General features: G+C 43.3%; 1 protein-coding gene across 2 annotated transcripts in view; it reads right to left on the bottom strand.

Moving 5' to 3' along the window:
• Positions 1 to 15,224: 15,224 nt before the first annotated feature.
• TICRR (TOPBP1 interacting checkpoint and replication regulator) overlaps positions 15,225 to 21,671 on the bottom strand; it is a gene marked incomplete at its 5' end in the record, with an annotated part of 42,509 nt that continues 36,062 nt past the window's right edge. For both annotated transcript variants that reach the window (XM_081292262.1, XM_081292263.1), the window contains 4 exons: positions 15,225 to 15,873; positions 16,693 to 16,818; positions 16,959 to 19,134; positions 20,976 to 21,133. In XM_081292262.1, the coding sequence (XP_081148388.1) occupies positions 15,761 to 15,873; positions 16,693 to 16,818; positions 16,959 to 19,134; positions 20,976 to 21,133 (2,573 nt within the window). In that variant the 3' untranslated portion in view covers positions 15,225 to 15,760. The remainder of the gene's footprint in view (positions 15,874 to 16,692; positions 16,819 to 16,958; positions 19,135 to 20,975; positions 21,134 to 21,671) is intronic.

The raw sequence follows: 21,671 nt of genomic DNA, 5'->3' as shown, positions 1-21,671 counted from the left end.
AATAAACAGAAATAATCTCTTGTTATGATTTGGATCTTAAATGTCTCCCAAATGCTTTGTGTTAAAGGCTGGTCCCTAGCTTATGGCACAGTTGGGAGGTGGTGGAACCATTACGTGGGGCCTAGTGGAAGGCAGTTAGGTCACTGGGGGACATACCCTTGAAGGGGATAATGGGGCCCTTTCCTCTCTTTCTCTCTGCTTTCTGGCTGCCGTAAGAGCAGCTTTGCTCCACCCCTTGCTCTGCACCAGGTGTTCTGTCACCAGAGGCTCCAGAACAATGGAACCAATGGACCATGGACTGAAACCTTACAAACTATGAGCCAAAATTAACCTTTTCCTCCTTTTAAGTTATTTATCTCAAGTATTTGTTCCAGTGACAGAAAGCTAACACAGAAAATTGGTACCTAGAAGTGGGGCTATTGTTACTGAATCTGCATATTTTTTCCCTACTCAACACCATTCACAAATAACCAAACATTTCTAAGAGCAGAAAGAAAATTTTATTCAATGGCCAATGAATGGAGAAGGGGAACTTGTGCTCTAAAGTCACCTTCTTTCCAAGGAGGTCTGGGCTCTGGATTTTTACCAAAACTTGGTTATGAGGAGGTGTGGCATGTGTCCTGTTATGAGAGCTTGACATGGAAAGGGGAAGTTTCCAGGGACCAAGTGTATTAGGGTTTTTTATAGGAACAGAATCAGCAGGAAGTATCATTATAAAAGGGGGACTTATTTGTTAAAAAGACGGTCTTTTCTCCAAAGATGTTTTTGGCACTTTGTCAAGGATCATATGACTGTGTCTGAGTTGTGTGTTTTCAATTCTGTACCATTGGTCTATGTATCTGTTTTTATGCCAGTACCATGCAGTTTTGTTACTATGGCCCTGTAATATAATTTGAAGTCAGTTATTGTGATACCTACAGCATTGCTTTTTTGTTTTTGGCTTAAAATTGCTTTGGTTCTTCTGGTTCTTTTATTCTTCCAAATGAAGTTTAGCACTGTTTTTTCTAGTTCTATGAAAATGTCAGTGGTATTTTGATGAAGATTGCTTTGAATCTGTGTTTTAGTCAGCTATTTTGCTGCTGTGACTAAAAGATCCCAGCCACTCTGAGACAGGAGGATCTGGAGTTCAAAGCCAGCCTCAGCAATAGCGCGGCGCTAAGCAACTCTGTGAGGCCCTGTCTCTAATTATAAAATAGGGCTGGGGATGTGGCTCAGTGGCGGAATGTGCCTGGGTTCAATCCCTGGTACCCACCCACCCTCAAAAAAGACCCAACCAGAACAATTGTAGAAGAGGAAAAGTTTATTTAGGGGCTCACAATTTCAGAGGTCGTAAGGTAGTTGGTTGTAGGGTTGGTATGAGGGAGTGGTGAGTCTTTCTCAGAAATGCTCTAGGGCAGGAAAGCGAGATTTTTCTTAAAATGGCAGCTGTCACTTAAGACGGCCAAGATACTAAGCAAGGACCTTATAGAGGGTCAGGAAACTGAACAGGTGGGCATGGCTACATTCAAGGACTAAGCCTGGGAAGGACATATTTGTGGGCAGCAGAGCATGTGAGACATGTGGAGGGTTGACTCCCTTAGAATTCTTGGGAAGCTCCTGAGATCCAGATTAGCATCTACTGGACCCTAGGGGTATGTTGGTCTAATCTCTCCAGAGCAGATACCATCCAGCAAAGTTCCTAAAGTCTGATTAGTCTTAGATTTAATCCCCTCTTAGAATCCCCACCCTGGGAGTGCATTAATCTGGTGTGTCCTGACAAAACTTCAACCAATGGCACTATCAAGTCTGTCCTACCTTATACTGGTGAGAAGTAATGTGAAAGGCTATTTCACCCAGCTTCAGTTTTAGGCCACTCCAGTTGGCAGCTTGGTGAGCACACAAAAAGAAAAGGGCTGAGGCTGCAGTAGAGGCTCAGTGGCAGAGCGCTTGCCTGGCATGTATGAGGCCCTGGGTTCAATCCTCAGCACCACATATAAATAAAAGAATAAAATAAAAGATATATTGACAACTAAAAAATATTTTTAAAAAAGAGAAAGAAAAGGGCTAACAACGCCCAGCCCTTGTTCTCTTGTGCTTTCTCAGTACATCTTGAAAGAAGGATAGTTGGGCACAGGTGATGATGTTTTTGAGCACCTCAGTGGAGACAATTCTTTCATTTTTCATTAAGAATCTTTTTTTTCCATCTCTGGGTGCTATGGCTCATGCCTGTAATCCTAGCTACCAGGAGGCTGATGCAAGAGGAGCACAAGTTTCAGGCCAGCCTTAGCAACGTAGTAAGGCTCTGAATGTGAGATTGTTTCTCAAAATAAAGAGTTAGGAATTTGGCTAGTAGTAAAGCACCTCTGGGTTCAATTCAATCCCTAGTACCAAAAACAAACAACAAAAAGTTTTTTTTTTTTTTTAAGATGTTCTTGGTGTGATACACACCCACACATTTCTTTCTCATTTTTAGCTCTTTCTGTGTGTGTGTGTGGTGCTGGGGATTGAATTTAGGGTCTCTTGTATGCTAGGCAAGCTGTCTACCATTGATCTGCTTCTCCAGCCCTTTATTTTTAAACAATTGTTATTATTACTTGTCTTTTGGAGGGTTAGGGTTTTTAGTTTGATTTTTTTTCCTCTTGTTTCTCTCCTTCTCCAACAGCCAAATTCTCTTGTTCTCTCTCCCTTTACTTCTTTTTTTCTCCTTCTTCTTTATAGCCATCACTTGCTACATCTTTTGTTTTGCTCTATTTACATTTTGCACATTCTAAACTTTCTTTTACCTTCCTATCACATTTTCTTTTAATGAAATGCATTTTTACCATTTTTTAGAACTATTTAGTTTATAAATCATTCATGTTGTTTCTGTTATTAGGATGATTGATGTCATAGTTGACACCTGCTGTTTACTTTAATGCCAGATCTAATTCATGGCTATTTACTGTTTCTTCTGTTGGCAGTTGCTGACTCCACCTTTCCTGTTCCTGTGGTAACTAATGTTGTAGATGTCACAGTAGGCACTAGGTCTCTACTTTAATGCTGTATATTGTTTGCTTCAGTTGTTGCTATTCTTTGTTTCCCCCTCTTATGTGAAGTGTAAAGACTGCTGTTGAACTAAACTGAGCCAGGCATATTTGGTCCACACACAAACTACCTACACTCAAACTTCAGCAATACTTTAATACAAAGAAGAGACAGCTTTTCACTGCTGTGACCAAAAGGCCCAGCAAGAACAAATTTAGAGGAAAAGTTTATTTTGGGGTTCACGGTTTCAGAGATCTCAGTCCATAGATGGCTGACTCCATCCCTTAGGGCTTGAGAGGAGGCAGAACATCATGGTAGAAGTGTGTGGCAGAGGAAAGCAGTTGTGGACATGGTACCAGGAAGCAGAGAAAGAGAGAGCTCGTCTTCCCATGACAAATATAAATCCCAAAGTCATGCCCCAATGACCCACCTCCTCTAGCCACACTCTACCTGCCTACAGTTACCACTCAATTAATCCCTTTCAGGGGAATAATTTACTGATTGGCTTAAAGCTCACATAACCCAATCATTTCACCCCTAAGAAAGTTTAGGGTTAATGTTATTATCTCACACATGAGCTTTTGGGGGACATCTCATACCTAAACCATAACAAATCCCAAACTAGTGACTAAGCCTAAAGTAGGAATGGCTAGGGGAGCTCTCAATCCCACTCTCAAGCCCCACTCATGGACACCCACTCTTAGAGGAAAAAAAAAATTTAATAGAAATGCTGTGGATACCATATCTATGAAGGATCTCAATCTACATCATTCTAAGACAGTTTAGCAAGAGACTGTGGCCTAAAAATGCCCACAAATGAGAGAAAGTGAAACCTATCCCAATAGATCCATACAACACAGGAATAAAAGAAATGGGGGTAAAGAACAAGGTAACACAATGCCTTCTAGAGTTCATAATTCACCTGCAATTGAGTCCAAAGATATTGAAGTGGATGAAATACTTGATAAAGAATTCAAAAGAATAGCCAGGCGTGGTGGTGCATGCCTGTAATCCAGCAGCTTGGGAGGCTGAGCCAGGAAGACTGTAAACTCAAAGGCAGCCCCAGCAATGGCAAGATACTTAGCAACTCAGTAAGACCCTGTCTCTAAAAAAATAAAAAGAATTATTCCAAGAGAACAACTGAATGAATTACGGTAGTCAGTACAGAATATGAATGAGATATTCAATAAGGAGATAGATAATAAAAAACAACTGAACGAAAATCTTAAAAAATGAAAGACACAATAAATAAAATAAAATGTTCAGTTGAAAGTCTAAAAGAATAGATCATGCTGAAGATAGAACCTCAGAGCTGGAAGACAAAGTGGCCAACATTGAACATTCAGACAGTATTAAAAGAAAATAAGTAACCATAAGTAGAATATTTAAGAATGCTGGAATGACATTAAGAGACCAAATTTAAGAATCACTGAAATTGAGGAGGGTTGTGAGATAAGGTTAATGTTATTGGTAAACTTTTTAAGGAAATAATAACAGAAAATATTCCAAACCTTGAGAATTAAATGGACATCCAGATACAGGAGGCATTCAGAACCCTAAATAGACAAGACCAAAAAAGAACCTCTCCAAGAGAGATAATTAAAATGGCTAACACACAGAGCAAGGATGGAATTTCAAAAGACTCAAGATAAAAACATCAGAGTCAAGCCAATCAGAATTACTTCTGATTTCTCAACACAAACTTTAAAATCCAGAAGGGCTTGGATCACATCACCATCAACAGTTATAATAACTGCAACAATATGGAGCGAGCAGGAGTTAAATAAACCAAATAGTTCTAAAAGATGGTAAAAATACATTTCATTGATTTCATCATACTCTAGTCAGAATGGCAATAATCAAGAATACAAGTGAACAATAAATGTTGGTAAGGATGTGGGGAAAAGGGTATACCCATATGTTGCTAGTGGGACTGCAAATTGGTCCAACCACTCTGGAAATTCCTTAAAAAACTAAGAAGGGAACTACCATTTGACCCAGTTATTCCACTCCTCGATATATATATCCAAAGAAGTTAAAATCAGCCAAACTGGGACTGGGGATGTGGCTCAAGCGGTAGTGCGCTTGCCTGGCATGCGTGCGGCCCGGGTTCGATCCTCAGCACCACATACAAAGATGTTGTGTCTGCCGATAACTAAAGAATAAATATTAAAAAAATTCTCTCTTTAAAAAAAAAAATCAGCCATACTACAGTGACGCAGCCACATCAATGTTTGTAGCAGCTCAATTCACAATAGCTAAGCTATGGAACCAACCTAGGTGTACTTCAACAGATGAATGGATTAAGAAAATGTTATACGTAATGCAAAATTACTCAGCCATAAAAAAAAAATGATTTTCTGACATTTGCTGGTAAATGGATGGATCTGAAGACTATCATGCTAAGTGAAATAAAAGCCAAGCCCAAAACAACCAAAGGTCGAATACTCTCTGATATGTGGATGTTAACATACAAGGGGATAGTAGAAAGGGAAGAATAGAAGTTAAGTGGATTAGACAAAGGGGGATGAAAAGAAGGGAGTGGGGACAGGAATAGGAAAGACAGTGGAATGAACCTGACATAACTTTCCTATGTACAATATGAATATACCTCAGTGAATCTCACATAATGTACAACAACAAGACTGGGATCCTAATTAGAGTAAGATATAGTCCATGTTTGTATAAATGTCAATATATATTCTGCCATGCATAACTAAAAAAAAACAACACAGATTTCATTAAGAGAAAGAAAATGTGGTAGGAAAGTAAGTTTAGAATGTTCAAAATGGAAACAGAAATACAGCAGAAAATAATCCAAGAAAATAATTGTCAACAAAAATAGCTACATTCGGGGCTGGGGATGTGGCTCAAGCAGTAACGCGTTCGCCGGGCATGCGCGGGGCGCTGGATTTGATCCTCAGCACCACATAAAAATAAAGATATTGTGTCCACCGAAAACTAAAAAAATAAATATTAAAAAAAATAGCGAGGAGGGAAGATGGCGGCGAAGGGAGTGCAGCACACCAGTACGCTGCGCCACTGTGCGGGAGAAACACGAGGTGAAATGGCTGAAGGCTACCTTGGTGGGAATCCCCAGTGAAATTGAGGGGCTCCAGAATCTAGAGGACAGAATTCCAGCGCGCGGGATTCGGCTGCAGGGGCTTGGTCGCGAGGGAAGCAGTACCTGGTCGGCGGACCACCCCATGGATGGAGTCTGGGACGCGCCCGAGTTAATTAGCCGCGAGGTACCAGAGAGGGATTACAGCGAAGCGGATTCTGCAGGCTCCTGCCAGTGGCACACTGGCCGTGCTGAGTGCTGAATTACAGCTTTGAAACAGAGGAGAGAACCGGTCCAGTTCGATTCCCGACACCGGTCGGAACACGGAGGAGGACAGCAGCCGCCATCATGGAGAGCTGATGCAATCATCCCTGTTTTCTACTGATCTCAGCTCATTCAACTGCAGAACAGGTGATTCCAGGCTGGTATTTGCCTGCGTCGCGCAGACAGATCGCTCAGGCTCGGGACTGGAAACTCTGAGGAGAATACTCTTCGGGCCTCACCCCTGGCAAGGCGGGCGCCGGGCTTTGAGTGGCCAGATTCTAGTTCCCCGGGTTGCTTGGGCCCAGGGCGGGAGATCCTTCGGGGACTCCGGGCGGAGGCCAGTTGCAAGTGGATTGTGCGCTGAGGGGCGGCGTGGCTCTAACTCCCGGAACAGTTTTGGCCCGGGGCTAGGGAACCCGCGGCGACTGCGTCTTTGACCCTGCCCCTGTCTGAGCGTACACTGAGCTGGGAGAGGTTGGAGCTGCCAGGCTCGGGCTCCCGGGGCTGCCTGGGCCTGAGGCTGGGGTACCTCTGTGGAGCCTGCTCCTAGCAGGGGGTGGCGGGGATTGGAGAGGCTGGGTTCTGGCTCTCGTGGCTGCTTGAGCCCAGGGCCGCGGAGCCTGCGGGGACCGCGAGCTGAGGCCAGCCACAAGTGAAACTTGCGACGAGGGGCAGCGGGACTCTGTCTCCTGGAACAGTTTTGGCCCGGAGCTGGGGAGCCCGCGGGAAGTATGTCTTAGACTCTGCTCCCAGTGGAGCGTGCACCGAGCAGGGAGAGTCTGGTGCGGCCAGGCTTGGGCACCGAGCAGGAAGAGTCTGGTGCGGCCAGGCTTGGGCTCCCGGGGCTGCTTTGGCCTGGGATTGGGGAACCCGCGGCGGTTGCCCTGAGGAGCCTGCTCCTAGCAGAAAGTGGCGGGGATCGGAGAGACTGGCTCCTGGCTCCCGAAGCGGCTCTGGCTCAGGTTGGGGATCCTACAGGGACTGCTTCTTGGTCCGGGTCCTGCTGGGTGCTGCGGGGGCCTGGGGGGCAGAGTGGAGCTGCCTCCTGCGCCCAGAGCAGGCTAAGGGTCCCGCCGTTGTGGTATCGCGACACCCCAACTGCAGCTGGGGCCGAAGAGAGTAGCCGCCCACGCCTGGAACAGGACCAGCGACCCGACAGCAGGGTAGCCAAGTCAACCCACTTGGAGTGGAGGCCATGAAGAGCTGCCGTCTGACCCTGCAAGGAAGGCAGTCCTGCGTCCCACTGGCAGGACAGGCTCGGCAGCCTGCCAGTGTGGTGGACGAGTAGCGTCGAGGCAGTCGCGTCACGCTGGTTGGAGAGGGGGTTGAACAGAGCCGCCGCCAGTGTCCGGAAGGAGCCCAAAGACCCGTTGGAGAGGCAGTTAGGTACCCCCACTGGGAGTGGGGGTTGAGCAGAACTGCCGCCCAGGCCCGCAGGGTGGGCAGATCTGAGACCCACCAGCGGAACAGGCTTGGAGGCCGACCAGCGTGGTAGACACGTCACATCAATTGGAGTAGGGGTGGAGAAGAGCTGCTGCCCACATCCGGATCAGGACCAACGATCCGAGGTCGTGGTAGGAACGTCACCGCAATTGGAGTGGGGGCAGAGTAGAGCAGCCACCCGTGCCCGCAGGGCGGGCAGACCTACGACCAACCAGCGTAGTGGATAGATCACCCTGATTAGAGGAGGATCACAGCCACTACCCGCCCTACAAGAGAGATATCCCAACTATACAAGAGCAACATAAATAAACAGGGGGAAAATTTTCAAAAACACAACAGTTTCACCAAGCAGAAAGAAACGCAAGCAACATGAAAAGACAAGGAAAGAAAGGACCACAAGCAATGCAGGTCAACTCAACTCTAGAAGAGGTAATAGCTGCAACAGATGGAATGTCAGATAAAGAGTTCAGGATATACATGCTTCAGATGATCTGGACTCTCAAGGAAGACATGAGACAGCAAAATCAGACAATGAAAGATCACATTGACAAGGAACTACAGAAACAAATCCAGGAAGTAAAAGATCAATTTCACAGGGAGTTAGAAGTAATAAAAAACAAACAAATAGAAATCCTAGAAATGCAGGAAGCAATAAACCAACTTAAAACCTCAATTGACAATACTACCAGCAGAATAGATCACTTAGAAGATAGAACATCAGACAATGAAGACAAAGTATTTCAACTTGAGAAGAACATAGACAGTTCAGCAAGACTGCTAAGAAACCATGAGCAGAACATTCAAGAAATATGGGATAACATTAAAAGACCAAACTTAAGAGTCATTGGGATACAGGAGGGCACAGAGCTCCAAACCAGAGGAATGAACAATCTATTCAATGAAATAATACGAGAAAACTTCCCAGACTTGAAGAATGAAACAGAATCCCATATCCTAGAAGCCTACAGGACGCCAAAAGTGCAAAATCATAAGAGATCCACACCTAGACACATTATAATGAAGATGCCCAACATACAGAATAAGGAGAGAATTTTAAAAGCTACAAGAGAAAGAAAGCAGATTACATTTAGGGGCAAACCAATCAGGATAACAGCTGATCTCTCAACACAGACTCTGAAAGCTAGAAGATCCTGGAATAACATTTTTCAAACACTGAAAGAAAATGGGCTCCAACCAAGAATCGTGTATCCGGCGAAATTAAGCTTCAGGATGGAAGATGAAATTAAAACCTTTCACGATAAACAAAAGTTAAAAGAATTCGCAGCTAGAAAACCATCTCTTCAAAAAATCCTTGGCAAAACATTACAGGAAGAGGAAACTGAAAATAACATTGAAAACCATCAGTGGGAGGTAGGACAGTAAAGGGGGGAAAGTAATCAAAGAGGAAAACTAATCAGGTTTAGTAACATAAATAAACAAACATGACTGGAGGAACAAACCAAATCTCAATAATAACCCTAAATGTTAATGGCTTAAACTCACCAATTAAGAGACACAGGCTAGTCGAATGGATCACAAAACAAGATCCAACAATATGTTGCCTACAGGAGACGCATTTGATAGGAAAAGATATACATAGACTGAAGGTGAAAGGCTGGGAAAAATCATTCCACTCATATGGACTGCGGAAACAAGCAGGAGTGTCCATACTCATATCAAACAAAATAGATTTCAAGCCAAAGTTAATCAAAAAGGATAAAGAGGGACACTGCATACTGCTCAAGGGAACCATACACCAACAAGACATAACAATCATAAATATATATGCCCCAAACAATGGTGCAGCTACGTTCATCAAGCAAACTCTTCTCAAGTACAAGAGTCTAATAGACCACCATACAATAATCATGGGAGACTTCAACACACCTTTCTCACCACTGGACAGATCTTCCAAACAAAAGTTAAATAAGGAAACTATAGAACTCAACAACACAATTAACAACCTAGACTTAATTGACATATATAGAATATACCACCCAACATCAAGTAGTTACACTTTTTTCTCAGCAGCACATGGATCCTTCACAAAAATAGATCATATATTATGTCACAGGACAACTCTTAGACAATATAAAGGAGTAGAAATAATACCATGCATCTTATCTGATCATAATGGAATGAAACTGAAAATCAATGATAAAAGAAGGAAGGAAAAATCATGCATCACGTGGAGAATGAACAATAGGTTACTGAATGATCAATGGGTCATAGAAGACATCAAGGAGGAAATTAAAAAATTCTTAGAGATAAATGAAAACACTGACGCAACATATCAGAATCTATGGGACACATTGAAAGCAGTTTTAAGAGGAAAATTCATTGCTTGGAGCGCATTCCTTAAAAAAAAGAAAAAACCAACAAATAAACGATCTCATATATCATCTCAAAATCCTATAAAAACAAGAGAAAAATAACAGCAAAAGAAGTAGAAGGCAAGAAATAATTAAAATCAGAGCTGAAATTATGAAATCGAAACAAAAGAAACAATTGAAAAAATTGAAAAAACCAAAAGTTGGTTCTTTGAAAAAATAAATAAAATTGACAGACCCTTAGCCATGCTAACGAAGAGAAGAAGAGAGAGAACCCAAATTACTAGCATACGGGATGAAAAAGGCAATATCACAACAGACACTTCAGAAATACAGAAGATAATCAGAAATTACTTTGAATCCTTATACTCCAATAAAATAGAAGATAGTGAAGGCATCGATAAATTTCTTAAGTCATATGATCTGCCCAGATTGAGTCAGGAAGATATAGACAGCCTAAACAGACCAATAACAATAGAGGAAATAGAAGAAACCATCAAAAGACTACCAACTAAGAAAAGCCCAGGACCGGATGGGTATACAGCAGAGTTTTACAAAACCTTTAAAGAGGAACTAACACCAATACTTTTCAAGCTATTTCAGAAAATAGAAAAAGAGGGAGAACTTCCAAAGACATTCTACGAGGCCAACATCACCCTGATACCTAAACCAGACAGAGACACTTCAAAGAAAGAAAACTACAGACCAATATCTCTAATGAACCTAGATGCAAAAATCCTCAATAAAATCCTGGCGAATCGGATTCAAAATCGTATCAAAAAAATTATACACCATGATCAAGTAGGATTCATCCCTGGGATGCAAGGCTGGTTCAATATACGGAAATCAATAAATGTTATTCACCACATCAATAGACTTAAAAATAAGAACCATATGATCATCTCGATAGATGCAGAAAAGGCATTCGACAAAGTACAGCATCCCTTTATGTTCAAAACTCTAGAAAAATTAGGGATAACAGGATCATACCTCAACATTGTTAAAGCAATCTATGATAAGCCACAGGCCAGCATCATTCTGAATGGAGAAAAATTGAAGGCATTCCCTCTAAGATCTGGTACAAGACAGGGATGCCCTCTCTCACCACTTCTGTTCAACATAGTCCTCGAAACACTGGCCAGAGCAATTAGACAGACGAAAGAAATTAAAGGCATAAAAATAGGAAAAGAAGAACTTAAATTATCACTATTTGCAGACGATATGATTCTATACCTAACAGACCCAAAAGGGTCTACAAAGAAACTATTAGAGTTAATAAATGAATTCAGCAAAGTGGCGGGATATAAAATCAACATGCATAAATCAAATGCATTCCTGTATATCAGCGACAAATCCTCTGAAACGGAAATGAGGACAACTACTCCATTCACAATATCCCCCCAAAAAATAAAATACCTGGGAATCAACCTAACAAAAGAGGTGAAAGACCTATACAATGAAAACTACAGAACCCTAAAAAGAGACATAGAAGAAGACCTCAGAAGATGGAAAAATATACCCTGTTCATGGATAGGCAGAACTAACATCATCAAAATGGCGATATTACCAAAAGTTCTCTATAAGTTCAATGCTATCCCAATCAAAATCCCAACAGCATTTCTTGTAGAAATAGATAAAACAATCAGGAAATTCATATGGAATAATAAAAGACCCAGAATAGCAAAAACAATGCTAAGCAGGAAGTATGAATCAGGCGGTATAGCGATACCAGACTTCAAACTATACTACAGAGCAATAGTAACAAAAACAGCATGGTACTGGTACCAAAACAGGCGAGTGGACCAATGGTACAGAATAGAAGACACAGTAACCAATCCGCAAAACTACAACTATCTTATATTTGATAAAGGGGCTAAAAGCATGCAATGGAGGAAGGATAGCATCTTCAACAAATGGTGCTGGGAAAACTGGAAATCCACTTGCATCAAAATGAAACTGAATCCCTTTCTCTCGCCATGCACAAAAGTTAACTCAAAATGGATCAAGGAGCTCGATATTAAATCAGAGACACGGCGTCTGATAGAAGAAAAAGTCGGCTATGATCTACATACTGTGGGGTCAGGCTCCAAATTCCTCAATAGGACACCCTTAGCGCAAGAGTTAACAACCAGAATCAACAAATGGGACTTACTCAAACTAAAAAGTTTTCTCTCAACAAAAGAAACAATAAGAGAGATAAACAGGGAGCCTACATCCTGGGAACAAATCTTTACCCCACACACTTCAGATAGAGCCCTAATATCCAGAGTATACAAAGAACTCAAAAAATTAGATAATAAGATAACAAATAACCCAATCAACAAATGGGCCAAGGACCTGAACAGACAATTCTCAGAGGAGGACATACAATCAATCAACAAGTACATGAAAAAATGCTCAACATCGCTAGCAGTCAGAGAAATGCAAATCAAAACCACCCTAAGATACCATCTCACTCCAGTAAGATTGGCAGCCATTAAGAAGTCCAACAACAACAAGTGCTGGCGAGGATGCGGGGAAATGGGTACACTTGTTCATTGTTGGTGGGACTGCAAAATGGTGCAGCCAATTTGGAAAGCAGTATGGAGATTTCTTGGAAAGCTGGGAATGGAACCACCATTTGACCCAGCTATTCCCCTTCTCGGTCTATTCCCTAAAGACCTAACAAGAGCATGCTACAGGGACACTGCTATATCGATGTTCATAGCAGCATAATTCACGATAGCAAGATTGTGGAACCAACCTAGAAGCCCTTCAATAGATGAATGGATTAAAAAAATGTGGCATTTATACACAATGGAGTATTACTCTGCAATAAGAAATGACAAAATCATAGAATTTGGAGGGAAATGGATGGCATTAGAGCAGATTATGCTAAGTGAAGCTAGCCAATCCTTAAAAAACAAATGTCAAATGTCTTCTTTGATATAAGGGGAGTAACCAAGGACAGGGTAGAGACGAAGAGCTGGAGAAGAAGATTAACATTAAACAGGGATGATAGGCGGGAGGGAAAGTGAGAGTTAAGGGAAAGTGCATGGAATTGGAAGGTGAGCCTCAGGGTTATACACAATTACATATAAGAGGAAAGGAGGAGTAGGAGAAAAATTATTTAAGTGGAAGAAACGATTTATACTAGAGGGGATGGAGAGAGAGAAGGGGAGGGGAGGGGAGGGGAGGGGGGACAGTGGAGAATGGGATAGACAGCAGAATACATCAGTCACTAGAAAGGCAATTTGTAAATCAATGGAAATGTAACTGGTGTGATACAGCAATCTGTATACGGGGTAAAAATGGGAGTTCATAACCCACTTGAATCAATCTGTGAAATATGGTATATTAAGAACTATGTAATGTTTTGAACAACCAACAATAAAATAATTTAAAAAAAATAGCTACATCCAGCAAAACTATCTTTCAGAACTAAAGAAATAAAATCTTCCAAGATAAGCAGAAACTAAAAGAATTCATAACTACTAACCCAACACTACTAATACTATGCACAGAAGAAATAAAAACATGGGGGTGGGGGATAGATGTCATGAAGATCAGTAGAGGAAAGGGACCAGTGGAGTAAGGGAGGGAAAAGGGAAACACTAAGGAATAATATTGTCCAAAGTAGTTATATTATGTGTAACAAGTCTCATTATGTACAACTACAATGCACCAATAAAATATGGGAAAAAAGTTTTTAAAAGTAAAAACAGCTGGGAATATAATTCAGCGATAAAGCACTTCTGGTTCAATCCCCAGTACCAAAAATAAACAAATGTGTGTGATGGACTAACTAATGTGATGAAGGGAATTTCAAGGCAACATAATCAAAGTTCAATTTGTGGCATAGGCTTTACCGGCAGATCTATAGTATCAGGAGCAAAAAAGTGGAGCAGAAAGATTTGAAACACTTGCAGTGTGGCCAGAGAGTGCTGTTTCAAGTTACAATCAAGGAGGTTACACCTGCAGCAAGCAGAACCAGTTTACAGGTGGCCACGTGGGCTCAGCAAGGCTGTAGGCATGGGGCCCAATGCTGGACATGAGCTGAAGGAATTCATGGTTTGCCTGCTGGGTTTTGGTCTTGCATTGGTCTGATTCCTCATAATTGCCCTATTTCTCCCCTTTGGAATGGGAGTTCACCTAATGCCATTGTGCATAACTTGTTCTTTTGATTTTTACAAGAGCTTACAGCTGAGTTTGCTTTGAGTTTCAGAGAATTTAGGCTTGGACAATGCCAGAATTCTTTGACTATGGCTACTGTTAAGAGATGGACTGAATTTATTTTGCATTGTGATATGGACATGAGCCTTTAGAGTCCAGGTCCTTGTTATGGTTTGAGTTTCAAATGTCTCCCTAAAGCTCAGGTCTCCGAGACTTGGTCCACAGCTGAGGGTGCTGTTGGGTGGTGGAACCTTTAGGAGGTGGGACCTAATAGAAGGAAGTAAGGTCCCTAGGGACATGCCCTAGAAGGGGCTATTGGGGCCCTGCCCTTCCTCTTTTTGCTTCCTGATTGCCAAGAGGTAAGCAGCCCGGCTCCCCACCACAATGTTCTACTTTGCCATAGGCCCCCAGACAATGAAGCCAAACAACCATGGACTGAAATAGTGAGCCAAAATAAACCTTTTCCTTCTTTTAAGTTGTTTTTGCCCTATTTGTCACAGGAATGGAAAGCAAGCACATCTCTGAAGGGAGAAATAGGAGTTTTCACTTGGAATTTGATTTATAAGATAATAGGAGGAATCAGACCCAAGGCCACTCCAGGCTTGAGTACTTTAAAGGGAGTTGGGAGTCAGCTCAAGAGCAAGTTGCTCCAGCTGCTCCACAGGCCCCTCCAGGTGGAAACCACACGCCGGGTGATGTTCTCCCCAGGAGCGGGCAAGACTGGGATGGGAGATGGCTGGCTTTCAAGACAGACCTCGAAATGGGGTTGCTCTGGAAACGACTGGAGCTGGACCCTGGTCACAATTAACCTGCGATAATAACATTAAAGTGCTGAATGCCAAGTAGCCAGAGATGATTTTATTGTTAAACAGAGAAGACAAAACATTTATTCTCTTGCACATGCATCCTTTAATTTCATGCACTGGGCTTCACAGTTTACAAAGCACTGTTTGTGCCAACCCAGTCTTACAGCAACTTCTGAAGCACCCCATGAGGTACTTTCCTTTCTGTTCTCATAAGCAAGGCAGTGGCCTTCTGACTTGCCAAGGTTATAGTCAGGGTGTTGCTGTAATGGGATCCCATCTTATAGTTCCCTGTTTCAGGTTGCCTGAGTTACAGCTCCAGCTGCACAGCTGTCCACCTGACCTCTCAAACAATGGGCAGGACTAGGAAGAGACAGATTCCATGAGGGGAATTTGATTACCACAAGGTATTCCAGAGGGAATCTGAAAACTGGCTAGGGAAAGGTTTGGGACCAGGTCGCCAATTTCTCTTAAGCCCATGGGAACCTGGATGACTTCACTTTCACCTGTTGAACTTTTTTGGTCCCATCAATCCCTAGTCACTCCTGTTCTGGGCACACTGCTGGAATACCTTGATGTTGAGTTTGGAATTGCTACGCCCAGAGAAACCACTCTCAGAGCAATTCTGTCCAGGACATGCAGAGGGTCTGGTCAGGCTTAGCAGCATTTGTAGTTGTAAGTCCTTCAACTGGGGCCCGTCCTAACTAGCTAATGAGCTTCTTCCGTGTGTAAGTTCTGCTGAAGGGGCGCCTCCTGGAGAAGGCTTGACTGAATGGAGATTCTTCGGAAGTAGAGGGAAACACATCCACATCCTCATCTAGAAAAAGGTAGAGAAGTGACTGTGGACTGAACAAAAGAAAATGGGCTTGAACAGCAAAGGGTCACACACACAAATAAATTTAAGAAAATCAGTACTGTGTTACCCTCACTTGTGATAATGCTCTTTACCTTTCATGCTTGGGCACCAGGTTGACAACAATAAGCCACTGTGGAAATGCAAAGTACTTGCACTTGCATTTCCTCAATTTTCTGTATTGTACATTCTTTTAGGTTTTGGATCTGTGGGGGTTATACTACTTTGCATGACTTATAGAGACCCCCACATCCTGTGTTCCTCTTCCCATGTTACAGAAGAAAACAATTCTAGCCAGTGCAATGAACAACAAATCCTGTGCTTTTACAGAGGGCTTGAGAAAGGGCCCAAGGAAGGGGCATCTTAGAGTTTGATGAATGATTATGACAGTACTTTATCATACTGAATGTTCAGAAAACATGGCATAACCTACTGGCAGGAATGGCTGTCTCTGAACATACCACTTCTGTGGCCCAAGTGCTTTTCTGTTCAGATTCTAAGATTACAGACAAGCAGTGTCAAAGTGTCCCAATGCTGTCACCATCTTCAAAACTGGTAGGATCTTGAGAAGGTTTTTGTTCAGATGCACCCAAGCTTTACTGAAGCTTTTCTGGGAAGGGTACACAACATCTGAGGCACAAAGCCATCTGTCCCTTACTTGGCATCCCCAAGATTCCTCCAAAATTGATTTGCTTGGCAACCCTGAGTGAATTCTCCAAGTCACCCACAGGGGAGCACCGTGGCCCTGATAAAAGTTACCAGGACCTTTAACAAGGAGATTACCTCTGATGTCCTTGCTCTGAGAGGAAGGCATCTTCCCCTGAAACAGCAGCGGAGATTGGGTCAGAGCCTGCAGACCACTGGCCGAGATGCAGCTTCGCACAGCACAGCCAGGAGGTGGGGTGGAGCCTGAGGAGATGCCACATGTTAAGTGCAGCCCCACAGGGTCCCAAACAGAGACGCTTGGCCCTTCCCAAGTTCCAAATGCCTCCTCCCAAATACTGCCCAACAGAAACCACATGGCAGATGGGTTTCAAAAATAAACTCACCAGAAACAAACACTTCGTCGTCCCCTGTGGAGGGACACAGTGGCATGCTCCAACTTGGAGACCCCTCTTCGTGCTTACTGGCTTCTGAATCTTCACTCAGGGCACTGCACACTCTTTTGGGTCCACACTCAGCTTCTTCCTTGGCAGACAAGAGTCTCTTCCTGGAGCCCAGCCCAAACTGTCCCCATGAGAAGACCTCCTCAACCTTAGGCATACTGTCCCTAGGAGGTGACTGGTCTGGCAACTGACACACCCCCTCGAGCTCAAAATCCTCCAACATGGGAGCCTTGTGATGGCTAAGCTCAAGACCTTGCTCCCTTCCGTCGGGCTCAAGCAATGACAAGCCTCCAGGAAGGTCTGTGCTGGCCTCACCCCGCCCAGCAAAGGTTCCAGTGCTGTGGTCTACGGCCCTCTTCCTCCGAGGCCAGTCTTTAATTGTGTCAGGTGTGGTCTTCCCACTGTGCTTGGGGGAGGGTGTCCAAGGAACCCCAACATCTGTTTGAAATGGAGAGGGAGTACTGGAGGGGCAGCGGGTAGGGGTATAGGACTGGCAGATGTAGGTTTGTCCCTTGCTTTTGCCAGGTGTGCTGTGTGAGGGGCGGAGGCAGGGGGGTGACATGTAGGTGGGTTCAGGTTTGTTGGAGGACCTGCTGCCTCTGGAAACACTGAGATCAGGGAAGGAGCCCTCCTCCCCAAAGGGGCTCTCTTCCTTTCCTATAGCATCAATTTCAAACACAGAGCTGGGATCTACCTTTTTGATCCTAAGTTTGGGAAGGCCAGAGGCTTGCATCTCCAGCTCGACCTCATAGGTCTGAGGGCTGGCAGGGTCCTTGGAATGCCACACAGAAGATTCCAGGTTCTCCAGTTGTGCTGTGGCCTGGCACCATCTTCTGTCTGAGGTGCAGCACAGAGAGGAGGACAGTACCACAGGAGAGCTGGGCTCAGACGAAGGGAGAGGCAGAAGCACCCCAGGATCAGACACAGAGGGCTTCTCACTGGTAACCTCTGTCCTGAGCCCCTCACCATCTTCCCCTGGTGAGACACTATTTTTCACATGTTGGTTCTCCTGGCCACGGTGTTTGGCATTATCAAGCAGAGTGAGGTATTCTGTGTCACTTACAACAAGCAAAGGAGAAGATCCATGCCAGTCAGTTCCAAAACCAGGACCCAGGTAACTCTGTCCTTCAGGAGAAGACTGAGGAGAGAGGCTCCCTTCCTTCTGGCACTTTCTAGATCCTGTGATGGCAGCTGGGTTGTGGGTTGTGTTGACCACAGGAACCCCAGAGGGGCCAGGCTGGCATTTTGGGGAGCCTCGTTCAGGATTAGTGGTCTTTCTACACCGTCTCTCAAGTTTAGAAGGCCGTGGAGGTGGGATGGTGCCAGATGTAGCTCTCTGTGGGATTTTGTGGGGAGTTGAAGGAATAGGACAGGAGAGAGAAGTGGCTGTGCTGGGTGACATCTGGGGCTCTTTCCAATCCAGTTCTCCAAGGGGAGGCGATGCTGTCAAAGATTTTCTAAGTGGACTCCTAGAAACATCATCTGTGGGAGAGGGAAACTGTTTCTTTGGGGAAACAGGTGGGGAAGAAGTATCCCCTGGTCTCTTTGGGGTTTTGACAGCTATGTCCTTTAGTGTCTGTGCTGGCTCATCTGCTTGAGAAACTCTGAGGAGATAGGGCTGTTGGTGTTTTTGATTCTGGGGTGTGCCCGTGAGGGGTGCTGCCCTTGAGGGTGTTCTGAGGGAATATCTGACAGGAGTCAGATACCCATTCCTGAGCTGGGCACTTGAGGGAGCTGGGGATGCTGGGCAGCAGGGGCTTTCTGGACTGGAATTCACTGAATGTGACCATATACAATTTGGCAAAAATCCAGGCGGCTGAGCACCTGGCCTGCTGGGAGTTTTTGGTATGTTTGTTTCAACAGGAGAGCCCCCTTCTCCTGCCAAGGAGGATCCTTTCTGAGGAGTGACTTTTGATTTCAATCGTGTCCCATAGCCATGGGAGGAAGGGTCTTTTAACGACTCCTGCTTTGCAGGTGTTGTTTCTGCAGGGGAGTCTGCAGAGCATAAATCCTTAAGCATTCTTTTTGGAGTATCCTCTGGAGTCCGTGGTGTATGAGGGAGCCTTCTCGGTGTGGTATTAGAAACATTTGGAGATTTCCGGTAACTCTTCTTGGGAGTCTGAAAAGAAAAATGCTTATTTTAGCACCTGATTATTATTGTAACTTGTATTCTCTAAATAGTGTCTTTGTAATCTTTCAGACAATGAGAAAAGCAAAATGGAGATTTAAAGTCGACCAAATAGTAATCCATTTCCTTCTCTAAAACGTGATTCTGATTTTACTTTTCCACTATTTCCAGGACCAAGCACTATATCCAATCTTTGTTCCCTTAGAACATGCAATTTTAATATCAGCATACTACGCTAAACCATGCTTTGCTTCTGTCTAATTTCACCACTCAGAACTATCATTAGACTCCCCTTCTCTTCAAACAAAACAATAATTTCCTTTGCCTCCTGTATCCTCCAGGAGCCACCTCATCTGCCCTTAGCTCCACTCAACTGTGTGTGCTGAATACCTACTATGTGCAGACACTGTGGTGGGGAGGGCTTTGGAGTATACAGACACATGAGGTATTGCAACAATGATCAGGGCTCAGAAAGGACATTCCCAACCAAAAAAGTAATTAAAAACTCTAACAAATTTAAAAAAAAAAAAAAGAAAAAGTTAAAAACTCCTTCTTGCAAAAAAAGTAGTTAAAAATTCTAACAGATGAGGAGGTCAAGCACTTTTTTCCCTCTACATCCTTACTAGATCATCTCAAGTGAATCCTGGTCTAGAGGACATTTCGTGTTCAGTGCTGTGTGGACAGGTGATAATAGTGTGGCTAACACAACTGTCAGGGACATGCAAAGATAACAAAGGAGGCTCGGGGACAGGAAGGACTTGTGAATTGGATGTTCAAGAATGGGTATCAAGGGGCTGGGTTGTAGCTCAGCGCTAGAATGCTTGCCTTACATGTGTGAGGCCCTGAATTTGATCCTTAGCACCATATATAAATAAAAATAAAGATCTTACGTCCATCTATAACTAAAAAAAATAGTAAAAAGAATGGGTATCAACAGGAGCAAGCAAAGGCTGGAAAAAATAAAAGCAAAGACACAAATAGAAAGAACAACAGCTATGTGTGAACAGAGTATAGCCTGATACTGCTGAGAACGAGTGTCAAGCAGGGAGGGCCCAAAGTCTTGGTGGGCAGTGACCAGACCACAGACCTGTCTCGGGGAGGGGAACTGATCTAGGTCATGTAGATCTGTGGTTTTCAAATTTTTCCCCAGAGTTTTGTCCTTCCCTAGACTCTAAGCAGTTTACCTGGGTTTTTCAAACAAAGACTATTTTAATACAAGGGTTCTATTTTAATGGAATTATTTTAATACAAGGGTTCCATTTTAATGGAACTATTTTAATACAAGGGTTCCATTTTAGAAAAACTTAGCTTTATCGGATAAGGAGTCTACAAAGCATAAAGCAAAGCAAACATTTTGAGTGAAGTCAAATGAATGTTTTCCTTGGAAAGATCACTCTGACCTCTGTGTGGAAGACGGATTTGAAAGGGAAAAGGCTGTTGAAATGTTCCAGGTAGAACTGAACTAGAACAGGAATTGCAGGGATACAGAAGAAGGAAGGGGGAAATAAAACGGGCAGAATTCATCTGGTTGGTTATGCCCTGGGAGAGGAAAAAGTCAGGGGTCACTTCCAGGTTTCTGTACAGAGTGGACAATCAAACAGAAATGGATGAATGACTGCTATACATTTCAGAAAAACACATATGTGGTAAATAATACAAAGAGTAGATGAAACCCATCTCTACCTCTCTACCACCATGCCCTTAGCAAACCTGCTGCTTTAAGTTCCATGTGCTCAGTGATGACTCATATGGCACAACCCAACCACACCACATCTCTTACTATTTACAGGCACCTACTTTATTCCTTCCTAGACTCTATGTTCTATGTATACCTGGTAAGCTGTGGGTATCTCAGAACCCAAACTACTTCTTGGAGACTTTTTATTTCGGGCCGAACCCTTCTCCGAGGAACTGATCATTTCAGACACTGCCCCAAAGAAAAGCCTCTTTGGAGACCGAATACTTTGGGCTGGAGAATTTTCTCTTTGGCCTGAAAATCAAAAACAATAACTTTTACTTTTTTTTCAATACCTGCCCTCCCAATACTATTGAAACAGCCAGTCCACACAAGAAAAGACAATAATGTTTCAGAGCAACTGGTGCAGAAAATCCCACCTAATTATGTCTAGAACTGCAACGATCATTGCCTTCCTGAAATTTAATAGATTAATCCCAAGTCCTATGTTAGAAAATGCAGGCAACTGAAATAACTTAATTTGTAATTATAAATATATTTTAATTTTTTAGTATAAATACAAAAAATACATCTATTATGTTAATTGTGGACAAAAGAATGAAAACAGACACCACCCATCTCTACCTATGATACTTGTGTGCAGCATCTGGCCATGTGGCATAAATTATGGCTGACCAAGTTGTGGGAATCCAAGAGAAGAATGGTTAGAGTCAAAGGACTGTTGTTCATCTAGTCATCACTCTGAACCTTGACTATATCTACCTCTTCTATTTCTCCAACATCAAGAAAGAAAATGTCAGATTGTATGCTTCTTTTCCCAAAAACACTTCCC

This window comes from Spermophilus citellus (assembly GCF_964194105.1).
Source record: "Spermophilus citellus genome assembly, chromosome: 4".
Lineage (NCBI taxonomy): Eukaryota > Metazoa > Chordata > Mammalia > Rodentia > Sciuridae > Spermophilus > Spermophilus citellus.
Note: the sequence above shows the minus strand (reverse complement) of the source record. Positions and strands in the feature narration are given on the sequence as shown.